Source organism: Saccopteryx leptura, chromosome 2 (assembly GCF_036850995.1).
Source record: "Saccopteryx leptura isolate mSacLep1 chromosome 2, mSacLep1_pri_phased_curated, whole genome shotgun sequence".
Taxonomy (NCBI): domain Eukaryota; kingdom Metazoa; phylum Chordata; class Mammalia; order Chiroptera; family Emballonuridae; genus Saccopteryx; species Saccopteryx leptura.
The window spans coordinates 4,055,822-4,083,552 of NC_089504.1; the positions used below are offsets into that span (position 1 = coordinate 4,055,822).

Sequence of the window (27,731 nt, forward strand, 5' to 3'; positions counted from 1 at the left end):
GCACAAACCACTGTGCCTTTCCTTTGCCCAGGATCCATCTTTTTGGTCCCTGCCAAATATTCAAGTATTCTTGAAAATTTTAAGTTAAGTTTCCCTGCTATCTAAAAACTAATTACACTATAAGTTTCTGTTCTTTTAAAAGAAACTTAAATGGTCACATATTTGTACTCCTTTTCCTCAGCTTAATTAACAGTTAAAGCAGTCAGCCCTGAAATGAGAGTTTTCTTTTTAAAGAAGTTACTGTGCCAAAAATATTTCTAGAAGTTAAGGTTCTTGGTATTATTCTTCTTTCTCAGTGGACATCTCTTGTGTCTGGTATATTTGATTTGCCCACAGAGGCGATTCCGGATTAGGCTGTTTTCTCCATCAAATGCTATTCACTTCCCTGCGGAGAACTGGCTGTGATGGGAGTTGCAGTTTCCACTTGGCCTTTTGACCTCCTGCAGGGCCCGTCAGTGCCGTCCGCTCTGGGAAGGAGCAGGCACGGAGCTGTGTACCTTTTTACAGCAGCAAACTGGCTACTTCTGAGGACGCTTTGTGAATACTAACCATGTGGAGATTGTGTGTGTGTGGGCGCGCGCGCGCATATGTGTGTGAGGTATGTGCTTGGGTAGAGGGACTGTGGAGAGGCTTTGGGGTTGTTACTGGTTATAACCTACATTCACTATCACTTTCTTTGGTTTCCACTGGGTTTGTTGATTTTTCTTTCCTTGAATGAACTTGAGGAGTGGCCAGCTGTCAGTCGTCAGCTCCGGCTCTGCCCTGGTGTATTCTCAGGATACAATCATGTGGCCTTAAAAGTTCCCAGAGCCTAGCCTGTTGCATCACTTGTCCGGTTTGCCCTTCGTACATCTTCTACCGTCTGTCTAAGGAGAGCCCGGTGCAGGCCGACCCTCGCCCTTCTCCCGTCTTTGTGCACAGAGAGCTCACGTCTCTGCGGCACTCTGGGAATCCAAGCCAGCAGAGGGAGCACAGGACACTGCTTCGTTTCCAGGCGAGAAGCAGTCCCTGTGTCTGTCCCTGTGTCTGCCCACGTTCCGCAGACTGACTGGGCTCCCCGTCAGTCACAGCAAGGCCTGTTTTTTGAGTTGATTCTGTGGTGGGATTTTTTCCCCTTAAATCTTAACAGGTGGTCCAAGTTTGGATCCTGATCATTTTGCACTGTCTAAATTTAACAAAAAAGGAAGAAGAAATCTTGCTCATTATAACTTTTTAATATTTACAGCTGGCTCTACAAAGCTTTGACACTTTCCAGAAACTGCTCAAGGTAAGACATGCCATGAGTTCAGTGTTATCTTTTTTCTCTTTTTCAGGATAAATACACTGTAGTCCAGGGGTAGTCAACCTTTTTATACCTACCACCCACTTTTGTATCTCTGTTAGTAACATTTTCTAACCGCCCACCAGTTCCACAGTCATGGTGATTTATAAAGTAGGGAAGTAACTTAACTTTATAAAATTTATAAAGCAGAGTTACAGCAAGTTAAAGCATATAATAATAATTAATTTATGTTGGTTTTTCACTAAGTTTGGCAGAATAAATCTTTATGAAAACAACTTACTATAGTTAAATCTATCTTTTTATTTATACTTTGATTGCTCCGCTACCGCCCACCATGAAAGCTGGAGCACCCCCTAGTGGGCGGTAGGGACCGGGTTGACCACCACTAGGGGGCGGTAGGCACCAGGTTGACTACCACTAGGGGGCGGTAGGGACCGGGTTGACCACCACTGTTGTAGTCTTTTCTTTGTTTTCGAAGAGCTAGGATTTCTCATTTTCCTTTTTTCCCTGGACATCTCTGCTCTTCCCAAGTTTCGTTTGTAGGTTTTTACTGATACAAACCAAACGAACGCGTGTTTTTAGCTTAGCAAGGTTACTAGTGTTTTCTGCAAGTGCTAGCGAGCCCCCCAACTCCACATTCACAGGTAGAGTGACCATAAGGTGGTCGAGCGGAAAGCAAATGCCACGAGTGTTGTTTGTTTTTGAACAAAGAGAGGGAGGCCCCAGCGCCAGACCTGCCCGCCCGCCCACCAGCCATGCCAGGCCAGGCTGAGAGTCATCCAGCCTGTCTTCCAGTGGGGTACGGGGGGGGTGTCCTTGGGTGTCATTTTAACCATAAACAACAGAAGGGCAGTAGAATTCCTGAAATGTGTGTTTAATTCAGGCTCTGTGGAGGAAGGCAGAGAAGCTACTTGAATCACTTCAAAAGCTTCCCTTTCTGTATCAGTGTTGGAAGTTAGTTATGTGGCCTTATTTATTGAAATTTTTTAGAGAGAGGAAAGAAAGAGAAGGGGAGGGGAGGAGCGGGAAGCATCAGCTCATAGTTGCTTCTCATATGTGCCCTGATAGGCAAGCCCCGGGGTTTTGAATTGGTGACCTCCCCTTTGGAGGTCGACACATTATCCCCTGCACCAGCACAGGTCAGGCAGTTACGTGGCCTTAATTCAAGTTACTGCTGATAGTGACCCTGAGTGTGGCGATGGCTAAGAATGGTGTCTGCACAATAACATCTCATACAGTGAGAAACCCCCCCCCCCGACTTCTCTGAGGAAAAGGAATTTACAGTCAGTCTCTGTGTTTGTAATAAAGGGGCTTTGCGTTGATTTTGGCCTGATGTCTTTCTGTAGCCATTTACCTGGATTGTGCCTGGCGTGCTGATGGGAGGAGAGAAGAGAAAATCAGAGAAAGCCAGGTAGGAGGGAGGGTTTGTTCACTCTGTCCTCCCTTCCTGTTCAGGAAGACTTGGTCCTTCTAACCCTGGAGAGCACCTCCTCTCAGACTATGCCTCCGAGTCCCATGTGTAAGGACAGAGTGGGTCAGCAGGGAGCAGTCACCTCTAGACAGCGCTGTATTTTAGAGTATTGATGAACCTATAGGCGGTTCCCTTCCGATGTAGTCATGACCTTTTTTTTTTTTAAGAAAATATTTTTATACAAATCTTTTTTTTTTTTTATTTTTTGGCCGAGACAGAGTCAGAGAGAGGGACAGACAGACAGGAAGGGAGGAAGATGAGAAACATCAATTTTTTGTTGCAGCTCCTTAGTTGTTCATTGATTGCTTTCTCATATGTGCCTTTGACTGAGGGACTACAGCAGACCAAATAACCTCTTGCTTGACCTTGGGCTCAAGCTGGTGAGCCTTGCTCAAACCAGATGAGCCCGCGCTCAAGCCAGCGACCTCGGGGTCTTGAACTTGGGTCCTCCGCACCCCAGTCTGACGCTCTATCAACTGCGCCACCGCCTGGTCAGGCTGGTCATGACCTTCTTAACTCCATCTTCCCCGTCCTCACAGTCCTTGTTTAGTGTACACTCCCTTGGTGACTCCCTTTTGGATACGTTAAGAGTTTGGGATTTTGTGTGTGTGTGTGTGTGTGTGTTTTTTTATGTAAATAAGATCATAAGCTTACACAATGCTTTGCATCTTGCATTTTACAACCAAAAATATTGGTTCCTAATTCTATATTTGAACTGGTCATCGATATCAGCAGAGAATTATTATAACAATGAAATTCCAAGTTATCTGCATTCTTTTAAAAATTTTTTATTGTAATATAAAAAAATTGTATTACGGTGTGATGTTTAGTAGTGACACCAACTATGTGTGTGAGGACTAAATAGTAAAGTAGAAACCTGCAGTGAAGCTCGGGTTAGCTTCAGCTGTAAATAACAAGGGCAGCAAAGAGCAGGACCCCGGACAAGGTGGACGTTTCCTGTTTCAAATCTTTCACTAAGAAGCCTGGCAGTAGCCTGTCCGGGACTGGCTGGTGCTCCAGGGTCGGGACCCAGGCTCCTGTCTTTGGGCCCCTGAGTGAGCTTCTGCTTTCAAGATTAACTCAGTAGTGACCAGCCATCCCGTCCAGTTTCCTATAGCAGGAGCAAAGGCCATCAGACCCCCCCCACGCCCCCGCCGCCCAAAGACACCTCTGGGGTCTGCGTCCTCACTTTCTCCTTGCAGCCTGTTCTGCAGCTTCACTGCAGGGGGAGCCAGAACGGAGGCTCCGCTAGAACTTGGAGGCTGTCGTTGCTGTAGAGTAATGGCATAAATAGTGGCTAAAGGGGGGTCATAGATTAGATTTATTCTACCTGGTCTGTGGGCACAGCGAGGCTCCATGTAAAGAAGTTATAGCAAAGACTCTAAGAAAAAATATTCTGGGATACTCAGTCAGGTCAGGGGTTCCCTGGCATAGAAACCTTCAGGAACAGACTGGAGGACCATAGGTCTGGAACGTGTTAGAAAGCGTCTGAACCGGGTGCAAGGCATTGGATTACATAGTCAAGATTCAGCGTTAAGGTTTTATGGTTTAATGTAATTTCAGATTTTAACAATTTTTTTCTGTGGGAAAGAAACGTCAGAGGAAAGGAAAACTGTCTCTGTGCCCGCTTGAGTTTGTCAGGGTTGCAGGCTGGGGCACATGGGTGCTAGAGCGCCCCTCTCTCCTTGGCCTCCTTCCTGTGTTTTAGGTTGGCCCCCCACCCCAGTGTCGTTTTCCTTATGGTCTATGGTTTTAAACAGACTCCGCAAAGGAATAAACATCCTTATCACCACTCCTGGACGCCTGGTGGATCATATAAACTCCACAAAGAACATCCATTTCAGTCGGATCCGGTGGCTGGTTCTGGATGAAGCCGACAGGTGAGGCAGATCCGGGAGTGTGGAAGGCGGGCGACAGGGCTGGTCCTGTCCTCGCTGTGACTCTGGGGCCCCGGTATTCCATTCAGTTTTCACCTAGACTGAAGTTTCTTCTCTTGAAATCACAGAATCTTGGACCTGGGTTTTGAAAAGGCGATCACGGTGATACTCAATGCAATCAACGCCGAGTGCCAGCAACGGCAGAACGTCCTGCTGTCGGCGACCCTCACGGAAGGTGAGCCGGCAGGTGCCCTTTGTTCTGGGTGAAGAGGGCGGCCCAGCGGCGGCTCTCAGCATTGGGGAGGGCAGGTGTCCTCGAGACGGCCTCCAGAGTCCTGCATTCCAGACTGCTGGGACCCCCAGGGCGCGGGGACAGGGAGAGGGCAGTCCCCGACCCTGAGCCACCAGTAAGGCCAGTGCTGCTGCTGCTCGTGTCAGGGCAGGGAGGAAGAGGAAGGCTGACTGCTGCCCCCTGTGCTTCCGCGGGCTTTTCAGTGCGTGTGACCCGCTGAGAGCAGGGCTCTCGTCCTGACGACGTCACCTCTCATCGAAGGGCGTTTTTAGCGCAGTCACCCCACCTTTGTCCTAAAGGAATGTGGAATCTGAAATATATATGTATTCTCTAAGCTAGTTTTTGTTTTTCATCCTCCCGAGATGGAATGTCTCAGCTGTCCTATAGCTGGGACAGGAGGGCTTGGGGAGGTGGCTCCACACCTCAGGGGCCTTGTCTGCACGGCAGAGCCTGTGCTCTCGGGCAGGCTTGCCGCGTTGCGTGGCGTGGTGGTGCACCAGACCAGGCGCCGTCCATGCGGCCAGTCGGTTCTGTGCCTTCTCAGTAGCATTGAGTTTAACAACCGCTTCGTGGCAAAGGGAAGTTTGGGAAATGCCGCCCGTGGCCTCCTCTTGGCAATTCTTGGTGCACCGCCACGCCCTAACATTCCTGGGAAGGCCTGAAGCCTAGGAAGGAATCCACGGAAGCTTTTTGTCATGGTTTTCCTGGCTTAGTAGACCTCAGAGCCCTTTTTGGGGGGGGGTGGCCAGGCCTCTGTTCACGTCCCTTTCTGTGGTCTCCCACAGGGGCGAGCATAGAAACGCTGGGTGGGCGGGTGGGCAGGCAGTGGGAAGAAGCCAGTGGGTCCACCAGAGGGACAGTCGGGCAGTCAGTGCTGGCACGTGGTGATGCCCTTCGGGACGCCTCGAGACATCTGGGTGTGGGGTGTGTTGGATGTGCGTGAGAAGTGACCAGTTCCACGGCGTGTGCCTGTCATCTGTTTTGCCTTTTTCTAAGCTGTGACACGGCTCGCTGATGTCAGTTTACACGACCCAGTCAGCATCTCTGTCCTGGATGAAAGCCTAACGGATGACTCGGACTTTGACACCGATGGTTTAGAATCCGGTGATGAGCTGGACGGCTTTGCAATTCCCGAAGGTCTTGAACAGTACGTGGTAGTGGTCCCCAGCAAACTGAGGCTGGTCTGCCTGGCGGCCTTCATCCTGCAGAAGTACAAGGTGGGACGGGGGGCTGGCCCCGGCCGGTCAAGGGGAGAGGGATCAGTGCTGTGCGAGCCGCGTTGTGTGTGAAGGCAGGCTTTCGTGGGTGTCAGTCGGTGGTCCTGCAGTTGTGGGGAAGTTCAGAGGTCAGAGATAGCCATGTGTTCGACCTGCCATCTGCCTTAAGTGTGCGTCCTGGGACTGATGCCGGGGACGTCACAGGTGGTGGGACGTGTTGGGTGTGAGATGGTGCTGGGGCCACTGCTGGCGTTGCGAGACTCCGGTTGTTGTCTGTGTATTTGCTTGTTTCCGTGGCACTTCTGCTACGTGGGGCCCAATAGGTGGAAGGGCTTGAGATGGAAGCTTCGGGACATGCGTGGGTCTGAGCCGGCCATGCCTGTGCGGCCCAGTGCCGCACAGCGCCCTTGATGCGTGCCCGTTTCAGGGTGGGACTGGCCAGGGTTACGGCCAGCATTCCCCTTTCCTGCATTCTGCAGCATGGAGGATTAGTGTTGTTTCTGAATATAATTCAAACTTCTCAGTCACTTGTTTCCAAACCAGGGCCAGCGTGACTGTATTTTAGAGGGGTGCTCATTGAGGGTCACCTAAAACGATGGTGGTCTTTCCCCTTTGTATCGCTGTAGTTTGAGACGGACCAGAAGGTGATCGTCTTTTTCTCAAGTTGCGAGCTGGTGGAGTTCCACTACCACCTCTTCCTGCAGACCCTGCTGAGCGAGGCGGGGGAGGCGGAGGTGGCGGGGCCATCGCCATCTGGCTGCCCACGGCTGAGATTCCTGCGGATGCATGGCAGCTTGGACCAGGAGGTGAGCAGTGCGGGGGTTCCAACCTGAGCGCCCCGGCCCTCCCGCAGGGCCCGGAGGGGCTGCCTTTGGGGGGGAGGGGCGCCCGGAGCCCATTGTTCCTGCCACCTGCCCCCACCCAGGCTCGTCCACCTGAGAGCTCTCCGGCCGCTTGGCCGCGTCTACCTCCGCCAGCTGTTAAGGCAACAGAGCACCACTAAGTAGCTGGCACCAGGGAAGGGTTTTGCCTTTTTAGTACCCCGCGTGTAATTAGGGCTTGATGTCTTCAAATTAAGAGCATTAATGGAGCTAAATTGTGGCTCCCATATGGTACTGCTGAGTGTGACTGCTGTCGTTGTCAACAAGATGCAGCGCTCCCTCCGCCCTCGGTCTCAGCTCAGCATCGGCGCTGAGGACGTTTTTGTTCAGGAAGAAGACTGAACACTTCTCTTGTTTTAGGTTCTTAGCTGCCTAACTCATTGCACTTGGGGAGTGAGGGCGGAGTGCAGAGGCGATGAAGTCACCAAGCTGCGCAGGGAGGGACCGATGGCCTGAGCATGGAGCCATCTTGTCCTGGAGGCCAGGCTGCCAGGCAGCATGGACACCAGAGTGGAAGAAAGGCAGAAATCAGGGTACTGCCTGATGTGACTAGAACAGCTTAAAAACTGTCACCTTTTCGGGCTACAGGTGACATTTAAGGGCACCAGGTCCAGTTCCTTCTTTTGTTTTTGCTTTTTTGTTTTAATAATTCAGGAAACGGAAGCTCAGAAAGTGAATTTGCTCAAGGTCACTCAAGGACACAGCTTCTTATTTGCCACAAGATTTTATAGAATTTTCTGACTCTTTCAGTCTTTGTGGGTTTTTTACCTTCTGGATCCCTGATTCAGTTGAGTTTATTGATTTCATAATGCAATACCATTTATGGTGTTTCTTTTTTTTTTTTTTTCTTTTAAAATTAGTTTCCTCATTCTCTGGGTCCATTGTCAACAGAGGCATTCTGCAGGATAGTCTGAGAGTGTCACAGGAGCTGCATAAGGACTCGGAAGGATCTGGGAATTCGAATAGCTCATGAAGAAGATGCTGTGGTTAAGTTAGTTCAGACTCTTATTCTAGGAGGATGATAGCCTAGGGTGTTCCTAGCTGTGTGCCCCGGGGGGCAGACTGCTGTGTTCTAGTTCTGACTCTGCTGTTTGCGGGCTGTGTGGCCTCAGGAAAGCATTTAACCTGCCTGTGCCTCAGTTTCCATGTCTCTGAAATGGAGCCAGTAGTAGGACTACTTCCTCTGGTCGTCGTGACGACCATTAAGTTAACGCAGAGTGTGCCAGGCCGGGCTGGCACGGACAGAATGCTCAGTGCACATCAGGGGCCATTACTGTGGTGATGGCTTCTTCAGGAATGGCTCAGTGTTTCAGTTTAATAAACGTTCCTGTTTTACTTATGTTACTTTGTTTTAGTAGCCTGCACAGCCTCCCTGTGAGATGGATAGAAGTATCTATGTTTTACTTGGTAAATACTGAGGTTAAGTGTCTTTCCTAGTCACATATTCCTGGCTTGTGCTGGCCACAATTCCACGTGACCTGTGGTCTCCCTGAACGATTGACACGGCCCCAACCAAGTTGATAAGTGTTACAGAGAAGCTGTGGCTCAAGAAGTTGCTGCTTGGTGTTTGTGACGAATGCCCCAGAGGTGGATTTCCTGCTCCCCTGGGTCTGGACACGTCACAGACGGGCTTGGAGCTGTGTCCCAGCTCTCAGGAGCTTTTCTGATTGGACTCTGCCGTGCAGCTGTTAACAACGACCCTTGTACGGTCACGTGCAGCAAACTGGACAAATGTAGTGTCGCACACGGGTCTGGCACAGGCTCGGGACCACAGCTCCCTGGGTCAGGTGTCATTCCAGCCCCTCACTGTGTGCGGATCCCTTGGGCAAGGTATTCAGCCTCCCCGCCTCTCGGTTTCCTCGCCTGGAAGGCTGGTAGTGGGAGCTGCTGGGACGGTGGTTGTCTGATGCGTAGGCCATTGTCAGGTACGGGGCACTCAGTGCACGCTGGTCATTGACCGCTGTCCTCAGTGAGGTGTCGCGGGTCCCGGTTCTTGACACAAGCAAGGGAGGGGCCGCAGTGAGGGTCATCTCAGTGACCACGTGGCTGTGCACGTGGAGGGAGAGGCTTCATTTTTCTCTTTTTTCCGATTCTGTTGTTGCTACTGCCAGATGGACATGGCTGAGCCTCAGCTGCTGCAGCACGCGTGTGCAGTTCCACGTTCGCGCTAGCAGCCTTGAAGTGTGCACACCTTTTGGTCCAGCAAGGTTGCCCTTAGGGATTTACCCAGAGAGATAAATGATGTACACGCAACTTGCCCACAGAGATGTTGATCACAGCATCGTTTGTAGTCGTCGACAGTCGGCCACACCTCGGCTGCCAGTAATGGGCCATTGGCCTCGTAAAGGGGCGTGCGCCCACCAGCCAGCTGTGACTGGGTCACGGGAGAGGTGTGGTTCAGGCGTCATCGCCGTGGCACGGAAAGATGTCCCTGTTCTGTTGATGTGTACTAAGAGTGTATTGATAGTGTAAGTAGCATGACCGTTTTTCAAGAGCCCCTCCTTGGTTATGTTTGCACAGGAAGGGCCCCCCCAAAAAAGGGCTTCAAGTGGTGGGATATTGTGTTTTCTTTCTTCCATTTAAACATAATTTTTCTGCAGTTGAATGGGGTTTATAATTTTTCATCTTTCTTTTTAATTAGTCTTGAACCAAACTCCCCTGCAGGAAAGGTGGTGGTTCTTCCCCCTCCAGTCTCCCTGGAGGAAGCTGTGTCTGGAATCGGTCAGTCCCCATGGCCCTTCCTGCTCTGGGGCTGGCTTTTCTGGAAGGAAGCGTCCAGTGTGGCCTTGTCTCCCTGACCCACACTGCCCCGCTGCTCTGCGTGCCCCGAAGTCCAGGCCTGGCTGAGCGGGTCTTGTCAGAGGGAAGACCCTCCGTTTCCTCTTCCTTGGCAAAGCCTGTCTCCTGTGCCTTAGTATAGTTCCAGCGGGCGGGACCTGGGCAGTCAGGGACCCGCAGCTGCCCCAGTGGACTCGGGCTGAGTGTAAGGCTTCCCCTTGTTCCTGCAGGAAAGAACAGCAGTGTTCCAGGACTTCGCACGTGCCAGCACTGGCATCCTGTTTTGCACGGTATGTACTGCTCTGTGCTCTGGGTGACACGGGGACATTTCTGCAATTGGTGGTTGTGTTTTCTTTTGACAATTGCTGTGGGGCCAGCCCCACAGAGAGCAGAACACCAGGGGCCTCTTGGTGTGGCTCCCTTTGCGGCTCTGGTTTGTCACCTGACTTTATCACAGATAGCCAGCTGCCACCCTGCAGAAGACTCGGCGATTTGCTCACTAATCGTGACAGCTGTTGGTCTGAAAACGTGTGAATCTTGGTGATTTTTATCCACCAAAAACTTGTAAATTACAGCTATCGGGAGTAATTAGAGCTGAGAAAGCCATTCCACAACAAACGCGCTCCGCTCACCTCTGCGCACCTTCCCTGGAGGAGGACAGACGCGCTCGGGCAGTCCGTCCGCTGTCATCCGAAACTTACCGCTCGCCACACAGTCTCAGGCCAGGTCACGCGGCCCCAGTGTTGGCAGTCTTGGGGGGCTGCTGCCTCCAGCACGCCACTGACCTTTGTGTGCACGTCTTGTACTTTTTCGAGACGGCCCTCCTTTGGGGAGTCACTGCACCTTCGCTGTGGCTCTCTCCCAAGATTAAAACACCTTCCATTTGTGCCATCTTGGGTGATGCAACTTAATCCCCAACTGATGACGTGGGAACGCCCGCCCGCACAGCCAGGAACCTGCGGTGGACAGAGTGCCCCGGGATCACGTGCTGGGTGCGAGCCGGGACCGTAGTTCTTCTAACCCCTGGCTAGGCCTCTTGAATGCAATTACTTTTTAAGGAACTCGGCTCTCCATTCAGTTTTAAAATCCGTAGAGGTCACTTTCTCCCTCACGTTAGAGAGTATGGGTGAGTGCGATCGTCTTTCTTGTGTGAGGTTCTTTGTAAGATGGCCTGCTGGTCACCCGTGTGTCAGTGTGCTGATGCTCGCGTGGCACACAGCAGCTGTGCCGACCGTGGTTGGTCAGGGCTGAGGACAGTTCCTGCTGGACTGCTTGTCACCTACAGAGATCTGAGTCTGACCAAGGAGCCCTTCCCTTCGCGAAGTTCATCCACAAGGCAGATGCTTCTGTTTGCTCTAAAACCATTTCTAAGTGCCTGGTCTAAAATGAAGACGATAAAGAAATTTGTCAAGAAACCCTTATCATGTCCAGTAGTGTGTCTGGAACCAGACCCCTTCCTGTCTCCTGTCCCCTTTACCCCTTGTTCCCACCCTTCAGCCATGGAGGCCCCTTCTCCATTTCTTGAATGTGTTATTCTCTTGCTTTTTCTGGCCTTGGGGTCTTGGTACCTGTATGTCCTCTGCCTGGGGCACCCCACCCTGACTTCGACTAACCCCTGCTGAGGTCTCAGCTTAAAGCTCAGTTTCCAGGACCTGGAGCCCCAGCCCCGCCCTGTCGGGCACTCCCTGCATCTTACAGCGTCCTGCACACCTGGGCGCGGTACCCTCCCACGGGATCAGGAGCTCAAGAAGACGGCTGTTCTGTTTGCAATTCCGTCCCAGTGCCTGGCACACGGCAAGCCTGCAGCAGGCGCTCTGTAGTTGTGGGTTGGATGTGTGGGGAGGGAGGGCCCACGAAACTCAACGTATACCTTTTTCTAAAGACTGAGAGGCAGAGAATAATATGTTTGCTCGTTGGAGATAAGTCCCCTTTCTCGTACTGTGGTGTTATCTGAGCAGTGAATGTCATACGTTGTTTGTGTTGAAACAAAGCAGTGGGGACCTCTATGCTGGGGTTCGGGTTAGGACAGAATGCTTTATTGTTGTCAGTCGAGGTGCTGTCTTCATCCCTGGGGGAAGTGTCGAGTTTCTCACTCAGTGACAAGATGCTGCCTGGTTTTACAGGCCTGGGTGAGCTCTTGAGTCTCCGAGAAAACTCCAGGAATGGGAGTTCAGTTGTGGTGGTGTGTTAGCTCTTCAGGGAAGAAAGGGTCGTTCTTGCTGGAGTGTAATTCTCAGTGGAGTCCAAGCACAGGGGTGACCTGCCTTGTTCTCTGCTGCAGGCCAGTGACGTCAGCTAGACAGCGCCCACCTGCCGTGCCCTGCCAGTCCTGGGTGCCAGGTGGACAGCAGACTCACTTGCCCACAGTCCGATTTCCCTTGGACCTCTGGGTGCGTGCTCATTTGCTGAGGTTCCTTCCAGGAGGCAGCGCTCTCCCAGTGTCCTTGTGCGCTGTCTCTGGGGTGGAGCTGCTGGCGAGGCCGGGCGGGGACAGGCGAGCAGACTCCCGGGGCGGGGGAGTTGTCCGTGCACTTGCTGTTCCTCCATCTGCTGCCACGTGGGTTCGCTTAGCCTGCCGCTCCTGGCGTCTGAGCCGGTGGGGGCATGGAGCACACCTGGGCTGGGGAGATACGGTCATTCCGTGTCCTTCGAGCAGCCTGTTGCTTGCCAGGCCCTCTGCACACCATCCAGGAAGCTCCTTAGTGTTAATGAGGAATGGAGGCCACGTCGGGACAGGCAGGTGGAGAGCTGGCTGCTGCGGCTGGAGAGGAGTCGTGTTGATAACTGTTGCGTGGGGAGCTCTCCCTTTATCCCCTACCTTTGCCATTTTCATAGATCCTCCTAAGGTCCTTTTAACAAGGTCAGGAGAGTGAATGTATGGAAACTTGGTAACTAAGTGGTCACCACAGAATAGCTCACAATTGCACACCCGTCGTCCTCTTCCGTTGTTAGGAAGCGTTACAGCTGTGTGTGCGCATGTGTGCTTCTCTCATCTTGATTATAAGCATCTGAAAACACAAGGACCTTTTAATTTCACGCACCAAAATCTTCCAGGATCTGGAACCTGGCTCTGTATCCATGTGGCCTTGGTGACATGGAGGGTAGGCAGAGGGAGAAGTGTAGGAGAGACCAGTTTGTGGAAGTCAGGTCTTTACACCTTTGAAATGCACTGCGTCCTCCAGGAAGTTGGAGCTAAGAAGAAGCTGAGTTAATAAGGGAGCAGTGAGCCTGACCACGCGGTGGCGCAGTGGATAGAGCGTCGGACTGGGATGCAGAGGACCCAGGTTCAAGACCCCGAGGTCGCCAGCTTGAGCGTGGGCTCATCTGGTTTGAGCAAAAAGCTCACCAGCTTGGACCCAAGGTCGCTAGCTTGAGCAAGGGGTCACTTGGTCTGCTGAAGGCCCGTGGTCAAGGCACATATGAGAAAGCAATCAATGAACAACTAAGATGTCGCAACGGAAAACTAATGATTGATGCTTCTCACCTCTCCCCATTCCTATCTGTCTGTCCCTATCTATCCCTCTCTCTGACGCTCTGTCTCTGAAAAAAAGAAGGGAGCAGTGATTAGCAGGAGTCGTTTGAAAGTTTAAAGCCCACGTTCCCAAGTGAAATTAAGAAAGGAGTCAGATAAGACACTGAATCATCTACAAAATATTTCCTTCTGTTTATGGTGAAGAATGCACCCTAAGCCAGAGGAAGGGGTCGTGGTCTTTAGTACTGTTGTCATGTTGACGAGTTGATAAAGAGAAATGCCACGAAGTGCGTGGAAAATGGAATTTCCAAGCGACCTCTGGCGCTGAGGTGGCCGTGAGGCTTTCCGTTGGTGCACGTGGTACTTCCTGGTGGCCCCTGGGTAACCAGAGCATAGCAACCTTTCCCGGCAAGGAGAGGCGCCTGCAGCCCCACCCAGGTCTGTGCCTGATCACCCTGGAATGCTGTGGGGCACTCCAGCCCCTGCATGCTTGCTCAGGAGACCCTGTTCCTCCATCTTCCCTGGGGTTTTTTTCCTTCTTATTTACTTCTTATTCTTTGCCTGAAGTGCACTGTTAGGTTTGCAGTTCTCCCTCTCCTCTTCTGGTGAATTTCCACTGTGCAGAAGGCTCGGACACCAAGGAGTGCGGCCGCAAGGGTCATGAAAATGTCAGGGCACAGCCCAGGATGAGTGTGGGCTCTCGTGGCTTTCTCTGGGGCCTGTTTCTTAGATGAGGCCTCTCCTTCCCGATTATTTCCCCGTGTCAGTGGCGAGATCACTTGGGCGAGGGCCGGCTGTTTGCTCAGTTACGTTAAGTCATGTTGCCAGCTTTTTGGCGGCTCCAGCCAAGCTCTCGCGCCTCTGACAGCTTCTGCACTCTCTCCTTCCTCCTCTGTTTACGCAGCCCAATCTGTCACCCGGACAACAGGGGCCAGTACCCCGCTGATGGCTTTCCACACACGGCAATAATGACTTTTGGCAGGCCGGGAAGGCGGCAGAGGCGAATTTGCTGCGTCCCTTCCTCAGAGAGCCGGCAGGCCCCTCACCCTGTTAGGAAAAGCACTTTGTGAGGTTCTTGGGTAAATAAATGAGTCATTTTAATCCAACTGACAGGCTGGCACCTGAGCAAGCTGCCTTCCATCTGTACTCCTGGTCTCATGGAGGCAGCCAATTGTCGGGCCCCAGCCGCAGGCCTCACCGAGTGTCTTTCAGAACTGACTTTAGCGGTTCTTCTGCCCTAATTAGGTTAAAGGAACGCGGGGGGCTGGCTCTGAGTTCTGAGACTGCGCAGTCTTCAGCAGGTCCGCTTCCTGCTGCTCTGGTGCCTGACGGTGCTGACCCGAGAGGAGGGAGCAGCGTCCAGCCCTGTGGCCCTCTGCCCCGCGAGTGAGTGGGTGTGAGTGGGGGATGAAAGCTGAGAGGCTCGTGGCCCCCGCCTCGTCAATACCGTGTCAGGAGATGAAGAAGTTAGACTTGCAATTCTCAGGTTTGTGCGCACTGTCTCATTGGATCTTCACAACAACCTCAGGAGGGAAATGGTGGGTTTACAGCTGTTTCTGGTGGGTGAACTGAGGCTCAGGGAGCTGAGTTGACCTGCTCAGGTCATGTGGCTGCGGCAGTGACACTGAAGTCCCGTCTTCTGCTGCCAGACCCGGAAGAGGCTTTTCCTCCCGTTCTCTGGAGTAGCTGGGGCTCAGCAGGGAAGGACATGCTTAAGGCAATGGCTGGATTGAGTCTGAGCTGTGGTTGGACGTTGGTGAGGTTGCCCCATCAACACGAGAAGTGGCAGACAGAGAGGACTGAGTCAGTTGGTATGAGCTGGGCCACCCGGATGGGTGGTAGAACCTTGAGTGGTCAGAGTGAGAGACTGCAGGCATTCCGACTCACTGTTTCAGCTTGGTTGTCCCTGGTGAGTTCCATGGACATCATCCACTATTTTAGAGTTTCTTGGTTGAGTTTACTAAATCGATGAGCATTACATTTTCCACAGAGCCTGCCTGTCTGAAGCTCGGGCGGCCCGTGGTCTGCATGCGTGTCCCACTGCAGAGCACTTCAGTAAGTAAGTCACTTCTTACAAGAGCTTAGACTGGAGAAGCGATCGGTTTTGCTGAAAAGCCCAGCTGTGGTTAGTGTAGGAAGCGGTTCCCACGCTCCTTACAGCAGAACTCTTAAGTCGTGTTCCCAGAGGTGTTGCTCAGGATGGCAGCCCTCAGCGCTCAGGGCTCGTGGAGCCCTCTGAAAACCCCGGGTGGGTGCTCAGCCCTGAGTACATGGAACTTCTGCTTAACATTTCCTGCAGGCAGCCTGGCCACCCTAAACAGAGGTGCGGCCAGCACGGGCTGACCAGGCTTGTCCTGTCTTGTCCTCTGAGCCGGGAGGACATGGGGAGCCATCATTGTCCTGAGCTTCTTGCAGAAACTTTGCACAGGGTTATTGTTTTTCAAAAAAGCTAATTATACATATGAATTCTTGGTGGGGCTTAAGAGTGAGGGAAGGGGAAGGGGCTGTTCTTACAGAGGAATGGGGAATGGCAGCTCTCAAATGGCAGGAAGGGGTGCTCGACAGGAAGCCGTCCTCTGCAGCCCTCGAGGTCGCAGTTGAGATAGACAAGCAACAGCAGTACATGCTGAAACCACTGGACAAAAGGCTTTTGGAAACAGTCTCAAAATGTCACCCCCAGTTTACTTACCAAGTTTGAAGGCAAAAGGCACCTGCAGATGGAGAGAGCCGGTGGTGCCCTTCTGTGGGCAGCCACGCGCACCCCACCCCACCCCCCACCCCCGTCCAGGACAGGCTGCGTGGGCGTGGCTCCCGATGACACGCGCCGGGATGTGCACAGCACCCAGACGTGTTTCTGCCAGAACGCTTCACACAGGTCTTACCAGGAGGAAACAGGCGAATCTAGGTTCTTGGATGTTCAAGACACGTCAAGTCTGCAAAATTGATCGTTATTTAGAAAACATAAATAAACGTGTTTAAAAAGTAAATGAAGGGCAGGGCTGCCAGTGTAGGTTAGGGAAGTAGAGGAGCTGTAATAAAAATGGAGTGTGTGAGCTCCGGTTCAGTCCAGATGAGAAGGGGGAACAGGGAAAGCAGCTCGAGAAGTCACCTTCAGCACACTCGGAGAAACTGCATCTGGACTGATGATTAAGAAATAACGTTACTCAACCTTGAGTTTCTTAAGGGTGAAGACAGTGCTCTGGTTATGTAGAAAAATGTGCTTTTACTTAGGAGATGCATGCTGAAGTGTTTAGAGGTAAAGTGTGATATCTCCAGCGCACCTTCAGTGGCTGAGAAGCTGTAGGGAGGAAGAGGAAGCAGATGCCCCCCGGGTCAGCAGTCAGGAGCCGAGGTAAAGGCGACAGGTGCTTGTACTGCTCCAGTTATTTTGTTGGTTCACATTTCTCTAAATAAAAATTTTGGGGGAAATATATTTAATTGTTAAAAGAAAAACAAAAGAACCCCCCAAAAATGCAGAGAGAAAAGTAGAAAGCCCCCAAGCTCCCCTGTCTGGAGAGAACTGGTCGGCAGTGTTGGTGACGCGCCTTCCAGGTGGTGGCTCCCAGTTTACCCACTGATTCCTGCATCCACCGTCCATCTGATGGATGGTGTGCAGTTTGCGTTTAGGTTTTGACCTCCTTTTTCTCCTTGAATGTTTTGGTGGATGAAAGATCATCTGCCCATATCCTGGCTTTGCCTGACTGTCCTCCTGGTGGTGGTCAACTTCCCCTCTCCCCTGTGTGTTCTCTAAACCAGTAGTTAGGTCCAGACCCTCAGGTCGGGTTCCAGGGTTTTGTCTTGGTAAAAAGAATATGATACTCTACACTTCCTGTAGCGTGGCAGCTGATCACCTGACTTCTTAGTTCTCAGACTTTTGCGTGGTCTCAGACTCAACAGCGTAAAGGTCCAGTGAAGGAAGTCTAGCTTCCATCCCTTCCCCTCCCCCTGTTCTTTCCCTGTCCAGGTCACTATTTTTATAAGATTTTAGAAATACGATCAGGTATATTTTATTTCCCGTTTCTTACACTAAAGTATACTACGTATGCTCTCTTGAAATGTGTCCTGGAGTCTGCATGTTGGTCCCTAGGAATCCTCCTCCCTCTCATGACAGTCATACTGTGTCATATGCATGGGTATTGCCACATTGTAGTCAGGGGTCTCCGGCTAGACCTTGGGGTGGATTTTGAGAAGTGAGGTTGCTCCGGGTCAGAGGGCAAGTGTATAGGGGTTCTGCTGGATGTGACCACGCTCCCCACTGTTGGAGCGCGAGCTGTTTGCATTCCCACCGCAGCACACGGAAGGTGCAGCGCCTTGTCCGATGTTGGAGCAGTGCGCTGTAATGTGGCATTGGGAAATAGTTTTGAAAATCTATCAAAATAATGCAGGTAAAATGTTTTACACGGTGTCTCATGTGTACTAAATGCCCAGTGAATGTGAACGGGATATTCTTCTTACGACTATTAGCTAGAAGGTGAATGCCAAGTGTAAATACACTGCCGAAGACTGGAGGGTTCCCACTTGCTGGTCTCTGCCAGAGTGACCGGAGATGGAATCTCTGCTCTTCAGGTGGCGGCAAACTGAAAGGAGAAAATAACCCTCCAGGCCCTGGCCGGCTGGCTCAGTGGTAGCGCGTCAGCCCGGCATGTGGAAGTCCCGGTCAGGGCACACAGGAGAGGCGCCCACCTACTTCTCTACACTTCCCCTCCCTCTCTCTCTCTCTCTCTCTCTCTCTCTCTCTCTCTCTTTTCTCTTCTCTTCTCTTCTCTTCTCTTCTCTTCTCTTCTCTTCTCTTCTCTTCTTTTCTCCTCTCCTCCTGCAGCCATGGCTGGATTAGAACGAATTGGCCCCCTAGTGCTGAGGATGACTCCTGTTACAATGGAGCAAGGCCCCAGATGGGCAGAGCATTGCCCCCTAGTGGGCATGCCAGGTGGGTCCCAGTCAGGGCACATGCGGGAGTCTGTCTCTGCCTCTCCCCCTCTCACTAAAAAATACTAAAAAGAAACAATTTAAAATAAATCAATCTCCATAGCTTTCCCAGTTTTGCCCACCTGCTTGAGTGCAGCCTGCATTGTAATGTGGCTGTCGCAGAGGCGAGTGTTACCTGATCCTCGCTGCTCTCTGAGCCTGGGAAGCTGGGCCACTGTGAATGCTCTGTGGCTCACCTCCACGGGGACGCCCAGGTAGTCATCCAGAAGCCCACCTGGGAGCCTGTTGTGGCCAGCTCTGCTGGTAGGTGCGGGAGGAAGACAGCCACCCATGAACACATTCGTCCTGCAGCGGTTTTCAGGTAAAATGGAAAAGTAGTAAGACACACGGGAAGTTTCCAGAGTTCTTTTAGGGGACAGATGAGAACTCACGACTTGTACATTCCCGGGCTCTCCTGCAGGTGCCGATCTTGTAGGGAAGTGCTGTGACTGCCTCATCGCCGGGTTCTGTAGAACTTACCCGAGTCAGAAGCTTGAATCCAGGTGGACTCGGGCGGCCTCTGAGGCTGCACGCGGACGTGTGCGTGCGAGAGTGTGCATTGCTGTGGGGGAGCCCTCATCATTTGCACTCGATTATCAATGGGTCTGTGACCCCAAAATGGTTCAAAAACACAGTCCTAAGCCATATTCTTTTCTGTTTTGAAGGATATTGCAGCTCGGGGCTTAGATCTCCCTCAAGTCACATGGATTGTTCAGGTAATTTTTTTTAGTTGTTAAAGTGTGAGCTCGAGGCAGAAATATATGATCATGAGTAGATGTGGCTTTAAGTAGAATAATTATTATTACTCTCCTGGGTGTTGCCCTGGTAACCAGGCAGCAACCAGCCTTATCTACACAATTCTCCTGACATCTTTCCTTAACCCAGCCTACCTAACTGCCGCAGCAAAACAGCCAGACTGCAGTCACCGGAGGGGGTGGCGCAGGCTGCCCAGCTCCCAGCCGAATGCATGTCACACACACAGTTTCGGCAATCTGAAAATAACAGGAATTACCCAGGCCCCTGGGAGGCCTCATTGTGTCCAGGAGGAGATGGCTCAGCTGTCCTGAGAGCCATGTCCTGTACATTGACCTGCAGGGGGCAATTAGGTGCCTGACAGCATCATACACATACCTCCAGCCTTCAACGCTTTGCCAGAGGGTATAGGTGTTAGCGCTAGAGTCTAGTGGCTTTAGTTTTTTTTTCTTTTCATTAGTCTGCAGAGTGGTATTTTTAAGCCCTTCTGTGTGGGGGACCAGGGGACAGACACATGCCCTGTTTACGTGAGTCATGGTTTATTCACATTTTAGTGCAATTGCATGCCTGCCACTGGCCAGGAAATTCGATATGTTCACCACAGACAATTCTTCGCAACTAGAGGCGTTGTCTTTCCTGCGGGCACAGAGCAAACGAAAGATAAGAGGGTGTGGGTCGTTTTAACACCTGACATCAGTCACTTAGAGCCCTGCTGCGCTGTGAATGTCGATAGTTTATGTGCCTGCCTCCTATGCCTCGTGTTCATCTCAGCCCTCTGGTCTTTGACTCACGTAGCAGCAGAGAGAAGAGGAAGAAGGGATATACATGGTCAATTAGTTTTGATGATGAAGTTACTGCCATATATGCCACCTGATGCCGTGTGTGATTCAGGAGTTCGAGTCACCGTTGCCCTGAGTCAGAAATGCTGCCTGTGGGCGCGAGGGCATGCCCCAGTGTGCAGGCAGTACCACTCCACAGGTCTGCAGCACTGCGGGGCGGGGTGGGGCAGCTCCCGGTGGCCCTGCCGCAGAGCTGACCTGTGCTCGCTCGGAGCCGTCGGCCTCTCACTCCTTACCCTGTCCAGTGACTTCTGTGGCCTCTTCCCCACGGCTTGTCTGCCAGGGAAGCAGGCGACAGTCCTGTGGTCACCTGCAGAAGTGTACCCCCACCCGCCTGCATTTTCCCCTTGCAGTCACCTTGGTGAAAAGATGCAGATAGGAGAGCGAAGAGACCTGTGGAGAAGTAAAATTAAAAAGGAGATATTGGGAGACATCTCGTTTATCTGAAACTTGGCCACTGTTCACGTTCGCATGTCAGAGCCTTGTAATTTCCAACGAAGCTGGAGTTTCAGGGTTGAGTGACTTCTCCTTGTGATTGTTAGGGTAACCATAGCACCAGGATTTAATTCTTGGGATACCTGGAGGCAGGTGAGGGGTATTGCACTTCCAATTAATGGCAGTCCCTTGATCTGTGAATGCCTTCATTTCTGTTGCCCTTTTTAGTACCACGCTCCGTCGTCAGCCGCGGAGTACATCCATCGGGTCGGGAGAACCGCCCGCATCGGCTGCCACGGGAGCAGCCTGCTCGTCTTGGCTCCGTCGGAGGCAGAATATGTCAACTCGCTGGCTTCTCACAAAATCAAGTGAGTCAGAAACCTGTGCGGGCTTTTGGCTGATCTCGCCTAATTAACTTTCTGTCGCTTTTTATAGTGGCTGGGCCTTGTAAGCTGACGAAGAACCATTAACCCTTGTGATCCCCAAATAAGTCCCAGAATAGCCAGTGGCAAAAACTAGAGCCCTTAATGCCATCAGCACATGACAAGTCTCATTGCATCGCGAGGCTGAGTCGCAGGACAACCTGTCGCCCTCCGTGTTTCTTCAGACCGAGGCCTGTTTCCTGTCGCTCACAGTGCTTCCTGAAGAGCTCTCGCTCACACTTTTTATTTCTTGCAATTAAAGTTGGTTTGTCTTTGGAAAAAATAATACTTTTTCCTCATCACACAACTCCCTTCCCTCAGGAAAACGAACCCTGGCGGAAGTCCTCAGGAGGCCGCCAGAGCGTGGACACGCTCAGGCAGCTCTGGCCGGCTGTCGCCGGGTCGTGCCCGGTCCAGGGCAGCGCCTCCTGTCCGCTGCATAAAGCCCAGTGCCAGCCCTGGTCACGACACAGAGGAGTTGGTGGCCTGGACTCTGAGCCAGCGGCCCCACCAAACCCTGGCCTCACTTGGAAGGACAGGGACAGCAGACAGGGCAAGCAGCAGAAAGAGCCGCAGGGGCCCAGAAATTAATTTGTTCTGTCATAGTTTCCTTAAAATCTCTGGCACCTGATATAACAAGGTCTAATAATGGGCTTCTGAAGGCCTGCCATTTTCACAGTGGTTCACGTTCAGGACCTGCTCAGACAGGAGACGGGGCCGAGTGGGGCGTGCAGTGTCGTGGGGGCGCTGGAGGAGCTGTGTCTACCCTGATGGCCACTTGGCGCTCCTCAGAGCCCACCCTGTGACGCTGCGCACGGTGCGCTGGACCCAGGCAGCCTGGTGGGGCCACGGCTCAGTGCAGGCCTCCTGCTGGGGGAGAGGGGTGCAGGTGGCTGTCCCCAGCAGTGCCTGCAGGGCGTTCCTCACCCTGATTGGGACTCTTTCAGGGGATTGCTGGTGCGAACTGGTGTGTTTTTCTGAAGTTAGAAGCCAGGAGGCAGAGAGACAGACTCCCACATGCGCCCAATTGGGATCCACCCAGCATGCCCACCAGGGGACAGTGCTCTGCCCATCGGGGGCGTTGTTCCACTACACCCGGAGCCATTCTAGCACCTGAGGCGGAGGCCATGGAGCCATCCTCAGTGCCCTGGACAACTTTGCTCCAATGGAGCCTTGGCTGCGGGAGGAAAAGAGAGAGACAGAGAGGAAGGAGAGGGGGAGGGGTGGAGAAGCAGATGGGCGCTTCTCCTGTGTGCCCTGGCCGGGAATCGAACCTGGGACTTCCACACACTGGGCTGACGCTCTACCACTGAGCAGCCGGCCAGGGCTTGGTGCAAACTTTTATGGACTGTGCCTTATTCAGGAAATGTTCCTGACCTCCTGTGTTGGGGGAGGCAGGAACCCGCTCATTGGTCTGGGCAGTTTCAAATGGGCTAAAAGCAAGGGTGGTCTCTGTTTTCCTTTCATGTAAGAGTCTCACGTTAATACAGTTTTTCATTTGAAAGGGTGGTTTTATTTGTTGCAGGAACACATGATATTTTCTTACAAGAGCAATCTCATGTTGATCCATCACTTGTCTCCGAGAGCCTCATCTCTGGCTGGACTCATTTCCCTGGGGCTGGAGGCCGTCCATGTCCAGGCTAGCGCCCAGCCAGGCGCTGTTTGCAGAAGTGCCGAGCGGTTGAGTGAGAACCCGTGACATGACCGCTCCCCTGTCCCCCCCGCCCCCGTCCCCGTCCCCCTTCTCAGAGGCTGGGAGCTCGGCATGGCGCTGTCGCCTTTGCTGCCCCAGGAGTTTGTGCCTGTGCAGAGCGTGTTCAGAAGGCTGTGTTGTCACTGCCTGTGGGAAGTGCAGGCACTGCACCTAAGCAACCTGTGCTCGCTCCTGCTCCGCGGTGGCCTCCCTGCTTCCACGCTAGACCTGCAGGTTCACCTCCTGCCAGCTGCACCCTGCGAGTCTCCCGGGCTATCACTTGGCGGGTCTCGGAGAAGTGAGGAGCAACAGGAAGCGGAGACGGTCACCCAGCTCGGGAGCTCCCAGTGTGGTCTCTGCCTCTCACCATTCTTGTCGTTTCTCACTGGCACATGCAAGGTGATTGCTGTGAAAGGTTCCAAAGTAAGCCTAAAATTAAGAAGGAAGTAACAGCTCCAACACGATTTATTAGTGAGGCAAGTATATTTTAAAGACAAAAATTAAGGTCATCCTGTGCAGCATCCTGTGTGTTGACTCACTGGAACAGTCATGTGCCCATAGCATCTGTGGGCGAGTCAACAGAATGTTTGCACTTGGGACAGCTCAGTGGTGCCAGGGACTCGGACTTGGGGAGGGTGTTCAGAGGTGTGGACAGGGAAATGCTGAGAGCGAGGAAGTTGATTTTTTTCTGGAAAAAGGGACCACGTGGATAGGGGGAGAGTCCTGTAGGAGTCCAGCTTTTCTGGTTTCTGCCTGAAAAGTTGCTGTGGAAGGGCCTGCGTCCGGGCTCCCAGGCTCGGCCTGCGTGTCAGACCCACGGCTCTGTCGTAGCTGGGCGTGCACTGCTGGTGTCTGAGGGCTGTGTGGCTGTTTAAATATCGGCTGTTCTTCGACTTAATGCCAGAAAAATTAACCCTCATAAGAACTGATGGCAGGGTGTGCTGTGGAAAGAAGACGGCTGGGACCTTTTTGGAATCTAAAATGTCCTCCTGAACGTTCTGAACAAGCAGGACGCGAGGACAGCTGATGAATGACAGGCAGATTCCGGGCGGCACCCCCCCCAGCACCCCGCTGCCCGCCTCTGGCGCTGTGCTGTTCACCCTGACAATTTAATTTAGCCGACAGGGCGAGAGACGGGTGCCCTGGGCCGTGCGCCCCGTCTGAGTGCTCGGAACTTCGTTTCTCCCTCCCTTTTCTCCTTTGTACTTGCAGACCCTTCCCTTTCCTGACTTCTTTAAATGCGCTTCTAATGAAAGTCATCACTAGTTTATTCAAATGCACAGTAGATGCTTCATCAGACCGCGTGTTTCTTAGATCAGGCATGAGACAGGTTCCTGAATTTATTTATCTATTCATTTCCTTAGTAAGGTGAATGTGTCAGATCTGTTGCTAGAACCTTAAAAGAGCAGAGTGGCTTCACTTCATTCCTCAGAAGCAGGGGTCTCTTAGAGTAGAAGGACGGCCCTTTAAAGCGCAGATTGCGCCAGTTCACACTCAGCTCCTGCTCGCGCGGGGTAGGTGGTCCCCAGCCCTGTCATGTGCACGCACCGCATATAGTCGGGCCCTGGTGGGAGTGTCGGCACCACCGTACATTTGGGAACACCGCAGCACCGCCTGTCTGTGGCCTCTTTTTTCCCGTGCTCCTGACTGGAGGGCATTATTCCATCTTCTTTCTCCCTGTTCAGAATTTGACCCCAGGTTCTTATGTTCCTTTTACTTTTGTATTTCTCCTTCATTTTTTTTTCCCAAGGAAAAAAAGGAGTGAATAGAAGCAAATCAGACAGACAAGGGACAAGGTAGGGTCACTGTGTTCTCACCTTTCTCCAGACATCCAGGCATAAATAAAAGGCAAGTGCAAGGCCGTGACATGTCTCCCTTGTATGAAAAGTAGATTTTCCAAGAAGTCTGGAGCTTTTCCCCCAACCCTGACCCTTGGGTATGGACGCTGCCTTGCTGGCTGGCACTCGCTGCTGTACAGACGACTTCACGTATCCGTGAGGCCGGGAACTGCGACAGGAGGGGGTCAGGCATGGTAGCACTACAGTCAACAGCTGTAGAGACGTAACATTCTCGTCAGTAGCTTTGGCAGTGTAGCCTTTAGGGCAAAGGGGAGCATCGCCTTGTTCCACCTAAGAGATTGCTATTCGTGTTTTAATCTGTCACATTTTTTGAAAAAACAACAACATACAAGGAGATCATTTATTTATTTATTTTACAGAGGCAGAGATAAACAGGGACAGACAGACAGAAACGGAGATGAGAAGCATCAATCATCAGTTTCTTGTTGCGTGTTGTGACTTCTTAGTTGTTCATTGATTGCTTTCTCACATGTGCCTTGACCGCGGGCCTTCAGCAGACCGAGTAACCCCCTGCTGGAGCCAGCGACCTTGGGTCCAAGCTGGTGAGCTCTTTGCTCAACCCAGATGAGCCCACGCTCAAGCTGGTAACCTCGGGGTCTCGAACCTGGGTCCTTCCGCATCCCAGTCCGACACTCTATCCACTGCGCCACCACCTGGTCAGGCAGATCATTTATTTTTTTATGGTCTGTTTTCTCCCCAGAACTACTCCTTCCCCTGTCTTTCCTCTCTGGGAAGAGTTCTCAGCCACCCCTGTTTCCTTAGCCTCCGATATGTGACTGTGCGCACGGCCCACGGTTGAATGCCGTGGCCTCGGCACAGTGAAGTGTGGTTTCCCCGACCCTGCCGCCAGGCAGGCCGGGAGGCTCTGGTTGGGACTGAAGCCCGCTTCTGCTGTCAGCCGTTGGCACACAGCCCCGGAGTCATCCCAGAGTGTTGGTCCTCGGCTCTTAGTAATGCAGAGATGAGTGGTGAAGACCGTTTGGGGTAGGTTGCAAGAGGGTGCTGGTGTGTGGACAGCTGGTACAGCTGGTACCGGCCTGGGTTGACCTTTGCTGGGGTGTTCACCCCTCAGTTCAGGATCTTCTGTGCGCCCCTGCCCCCACCCCCACTTTTTTTAAAGTCTAAAACAAAAGGGACTATCTGAAAAGTTTCTGTTTTATCATCTGCTCAAGTCAAGTTCTATATCAATGAGCCTACTTATTTAGTATTTGAGGTTTATTAAGAAATGGTGACATGATCTCTGTAAAGGAAATTCTCAATACAACCTGTTGAAAGTTGTTCTGGGAAGAAGGAACTTGTCGAGACTGATCCCCACAGTCCCTGTAATGTCATGGGAGGTCCCCTTCCCCCGCTCCTAGAGGGTTAGGAGAGGGGTCCCTTCGGTGAAGGGCTGCCTCACCTCTGGCTCGGGAGGGGCCAGCTGTGCACATCAGCAGTCTGGGTGTTTCTGAAGGAATGTGGAGTTTATTTTGTGCCCTTTCTCTTACAGCGTTTCTGAGATGAAGATGGAAGATATTTTGTCTGTTCTGACCAAGGATGATTGTTTTAAAAGAAAGCAAAGGGGAAATCAGGTGAGATTCATTGTTGGTTGTGTTTGCTCCTAACAGGCATGACTTGGTTCTTGACGTAAGGAACAGAGATGTTACAGCAGGGGTCAGGAACCTATGGCTCGCGAGCCAGGTGTGGCTCTTTAGATGGCTGCATCTGGCTCGCAGACAAATCTTTAATAAAAAAATAATGTTAAAAATAGAAAACAGTCTCATGTATTACAATCCATTCATTTCCTACCGCTCATATTCATGGTTGTGGGTGGCTGGAGCCAATCACAGCTGTCCTCCGGGACAACACCAAATTTTTATTGGATAATGCGTAACGTACACGGGTGGTTGCGTGGCTCTCACGGAATTACATTTTAAAATATGTGGTGTTCATGGCTCTCTCAGCCAAATAGTTTCTTGACCCCTGTGTTATAGGATGGTTATTTCCTCTGTCGAGTAAAATGCATATCTGAGGAATGGAAACATCGGTTGAGGCCAAACCTGACTGTGTCTTTCTCTCCATCGCTCCTGGGTGTGCTTGCTGGTCTCTCATCCAGCGCGTAGGCCGCTGCCCGCTCAGGCAGGCCGCCAGGCGGCAGTGGGCTTCGCAGACCAAGCCATCCCTTGGCCAGAAGGGTTTGCGGGCAGTGTTACACCGTCAGCCCTGGTGGTCCCTCTCCAGGCTGTCACCAAGGACAACAGACTAGAACTTCCTGCTCAGACAGCGTGGAGAAAATGCATGCTTGCGTCGCTTTTCAGACGCACTTAGTTCATCCATTTTTTAAATGTGCGCTATACACAGAGGAAGAGTAAAGTTGAGATCATTAAGAAGAAAAATTTTTATTGCCCGCAGAGCTCCACACGGAGACTCTCCTGAACGTTGCCCACGGCCCCAGACAGCACTCCGTGCCTTCTCGGGCTTCTTCCACTGGTGACCCTTCCTGCCCCAGCCGTCACTCAGTGCATCCTGTGCATGCTGCGTGTCTGGAACAGTTCATTGTTTGGGTGTTTTATGTTTGTTTTCTTGTGACTGAGGACAGATTGGGAAATCAGCCAAACAGATCAAGCTGAAGAGTTTCTTTTATCTGTTAGCATGCGTCTTTATCTGGATGGGTAATTCTCCCCGGGTAGGGACTGGGCGTGTGGACCTGTGGACCTGACCTACGTTCTCCTGCTAGGAGATGGCGGATGGAAGGGCGGGGTGGCCACAGCAGCCGCAGCACTGCGGGTTCTGGACTTGGCTCTGCTAGGCTCTTGGCACATGCGGCCCCATTGACCTGGCAGCCCTGCATGGCCCCCCATCCCGCTTTATAAGGGGAACCTGCCCTGGCTGCAGAGGGGATGGAAGGTGTCATTCATCCTCCCGGGACAAGGGACAGGTCCTTGTCTGCCTGCATGCCTCCCTGGTAGCAAACCGACAAAATGGAACTGGACTCTCAAATTAGGTCACATTAGCCATTTTTCTAAAGGTGATATTTGGTGAATAAATAGTACACAATGAGTGCCCTGTAAGAAAAGGGGTTAAAGACTCAGTTGATCAACAAGTTTTTTTAAGCGATACTTTTTATGAAACATGCTCGCCAGTTAGACTAGGAACTATCCCTTCTTAAGTGTTTTGTTGAGGGAATCGACCAGTAACCAAGGATGCAGTCACGGTCTTGGCACGCCTCTGTTCTTCTGAAACTATTGCAAATTCTAGTTAGAGATTTTTTTAATGTCCCCCCAGATCCTGACTAGCCCCAGGGCAGCCGTGTGGGAGGAACAGGGCGGCTGTGGGAGATGTTCAAGGAGGCCGTGTAGCACAGTGGTGAGAGCATGGCCTCGGGGTCAGCCCTAATCTCTCTTCCCAGCGGTGCGATTTTGGGCACCACTGGGCCTTCTGCATCCTCCGTTTTCTCCTCTGTAACATTGAGATGATAGTAGTGTCCTCACAAGGTCACTGACAGCTGAGTATGAA

At 52.0% G+C, this 27,731-nt stretch overlaps 1 protein-coding gene across 1 annotated transcript in view; it reads left to right on the forward strand.

Moving 5' to 3' along the window:
• The window catches only part of DDX31 (DEAD-box helicase 31), a 72,236-nt gene that overhangs the window by 16,837 nt on the left and 27,668 nt on the right, over nucleotides 1–27,731 (forward strand). The window contains exons 8-17 of the mRNA XM_066366811.1: nucleotides 1,226–1,267; nucleotides 2,629–2,693; nucleotides 4,514–4,633; nucleotides 4,759–4,865; nucleotides 5,919–6,139; nucleotides 6,766–6,945; nucleotides 10,029–10,088; nucleotides 18,901–18,951; nucleotides 20,491–20,630; nucleotides 25,726–25,807. Coding sequence (XP_066222908.1) covers nucleotides 1,226–1,267; nucleotides 2,629–2,693; nucleotides 4,514–4,633; nucleotides 4,759–4,865; nucleotides 5,919–6,139; nucleotides 6,766–6,945; nucleotides 10,029–10,088; nucleotides 18,901–18,951; nucleotides 20,491–20,630; nucleotides 25,726–25,807 — 1,068 coding nt within the window. The remainder of the gene's footprint in view (nucleotides 1–1,225; nucleotides 1,268–2,628; nucleotides 2,694–4,513; nucleotides 4,634–4,758; nucleotides 4,866–5,918; nucleotides 6,140–6,765; nucleotides 6,946–10,028; nucleotides 10,089–18,900; nucleotides 18,952–20,490; nucleotides 20,631–25,725; nucleotides 25,808–27,731) is intronic.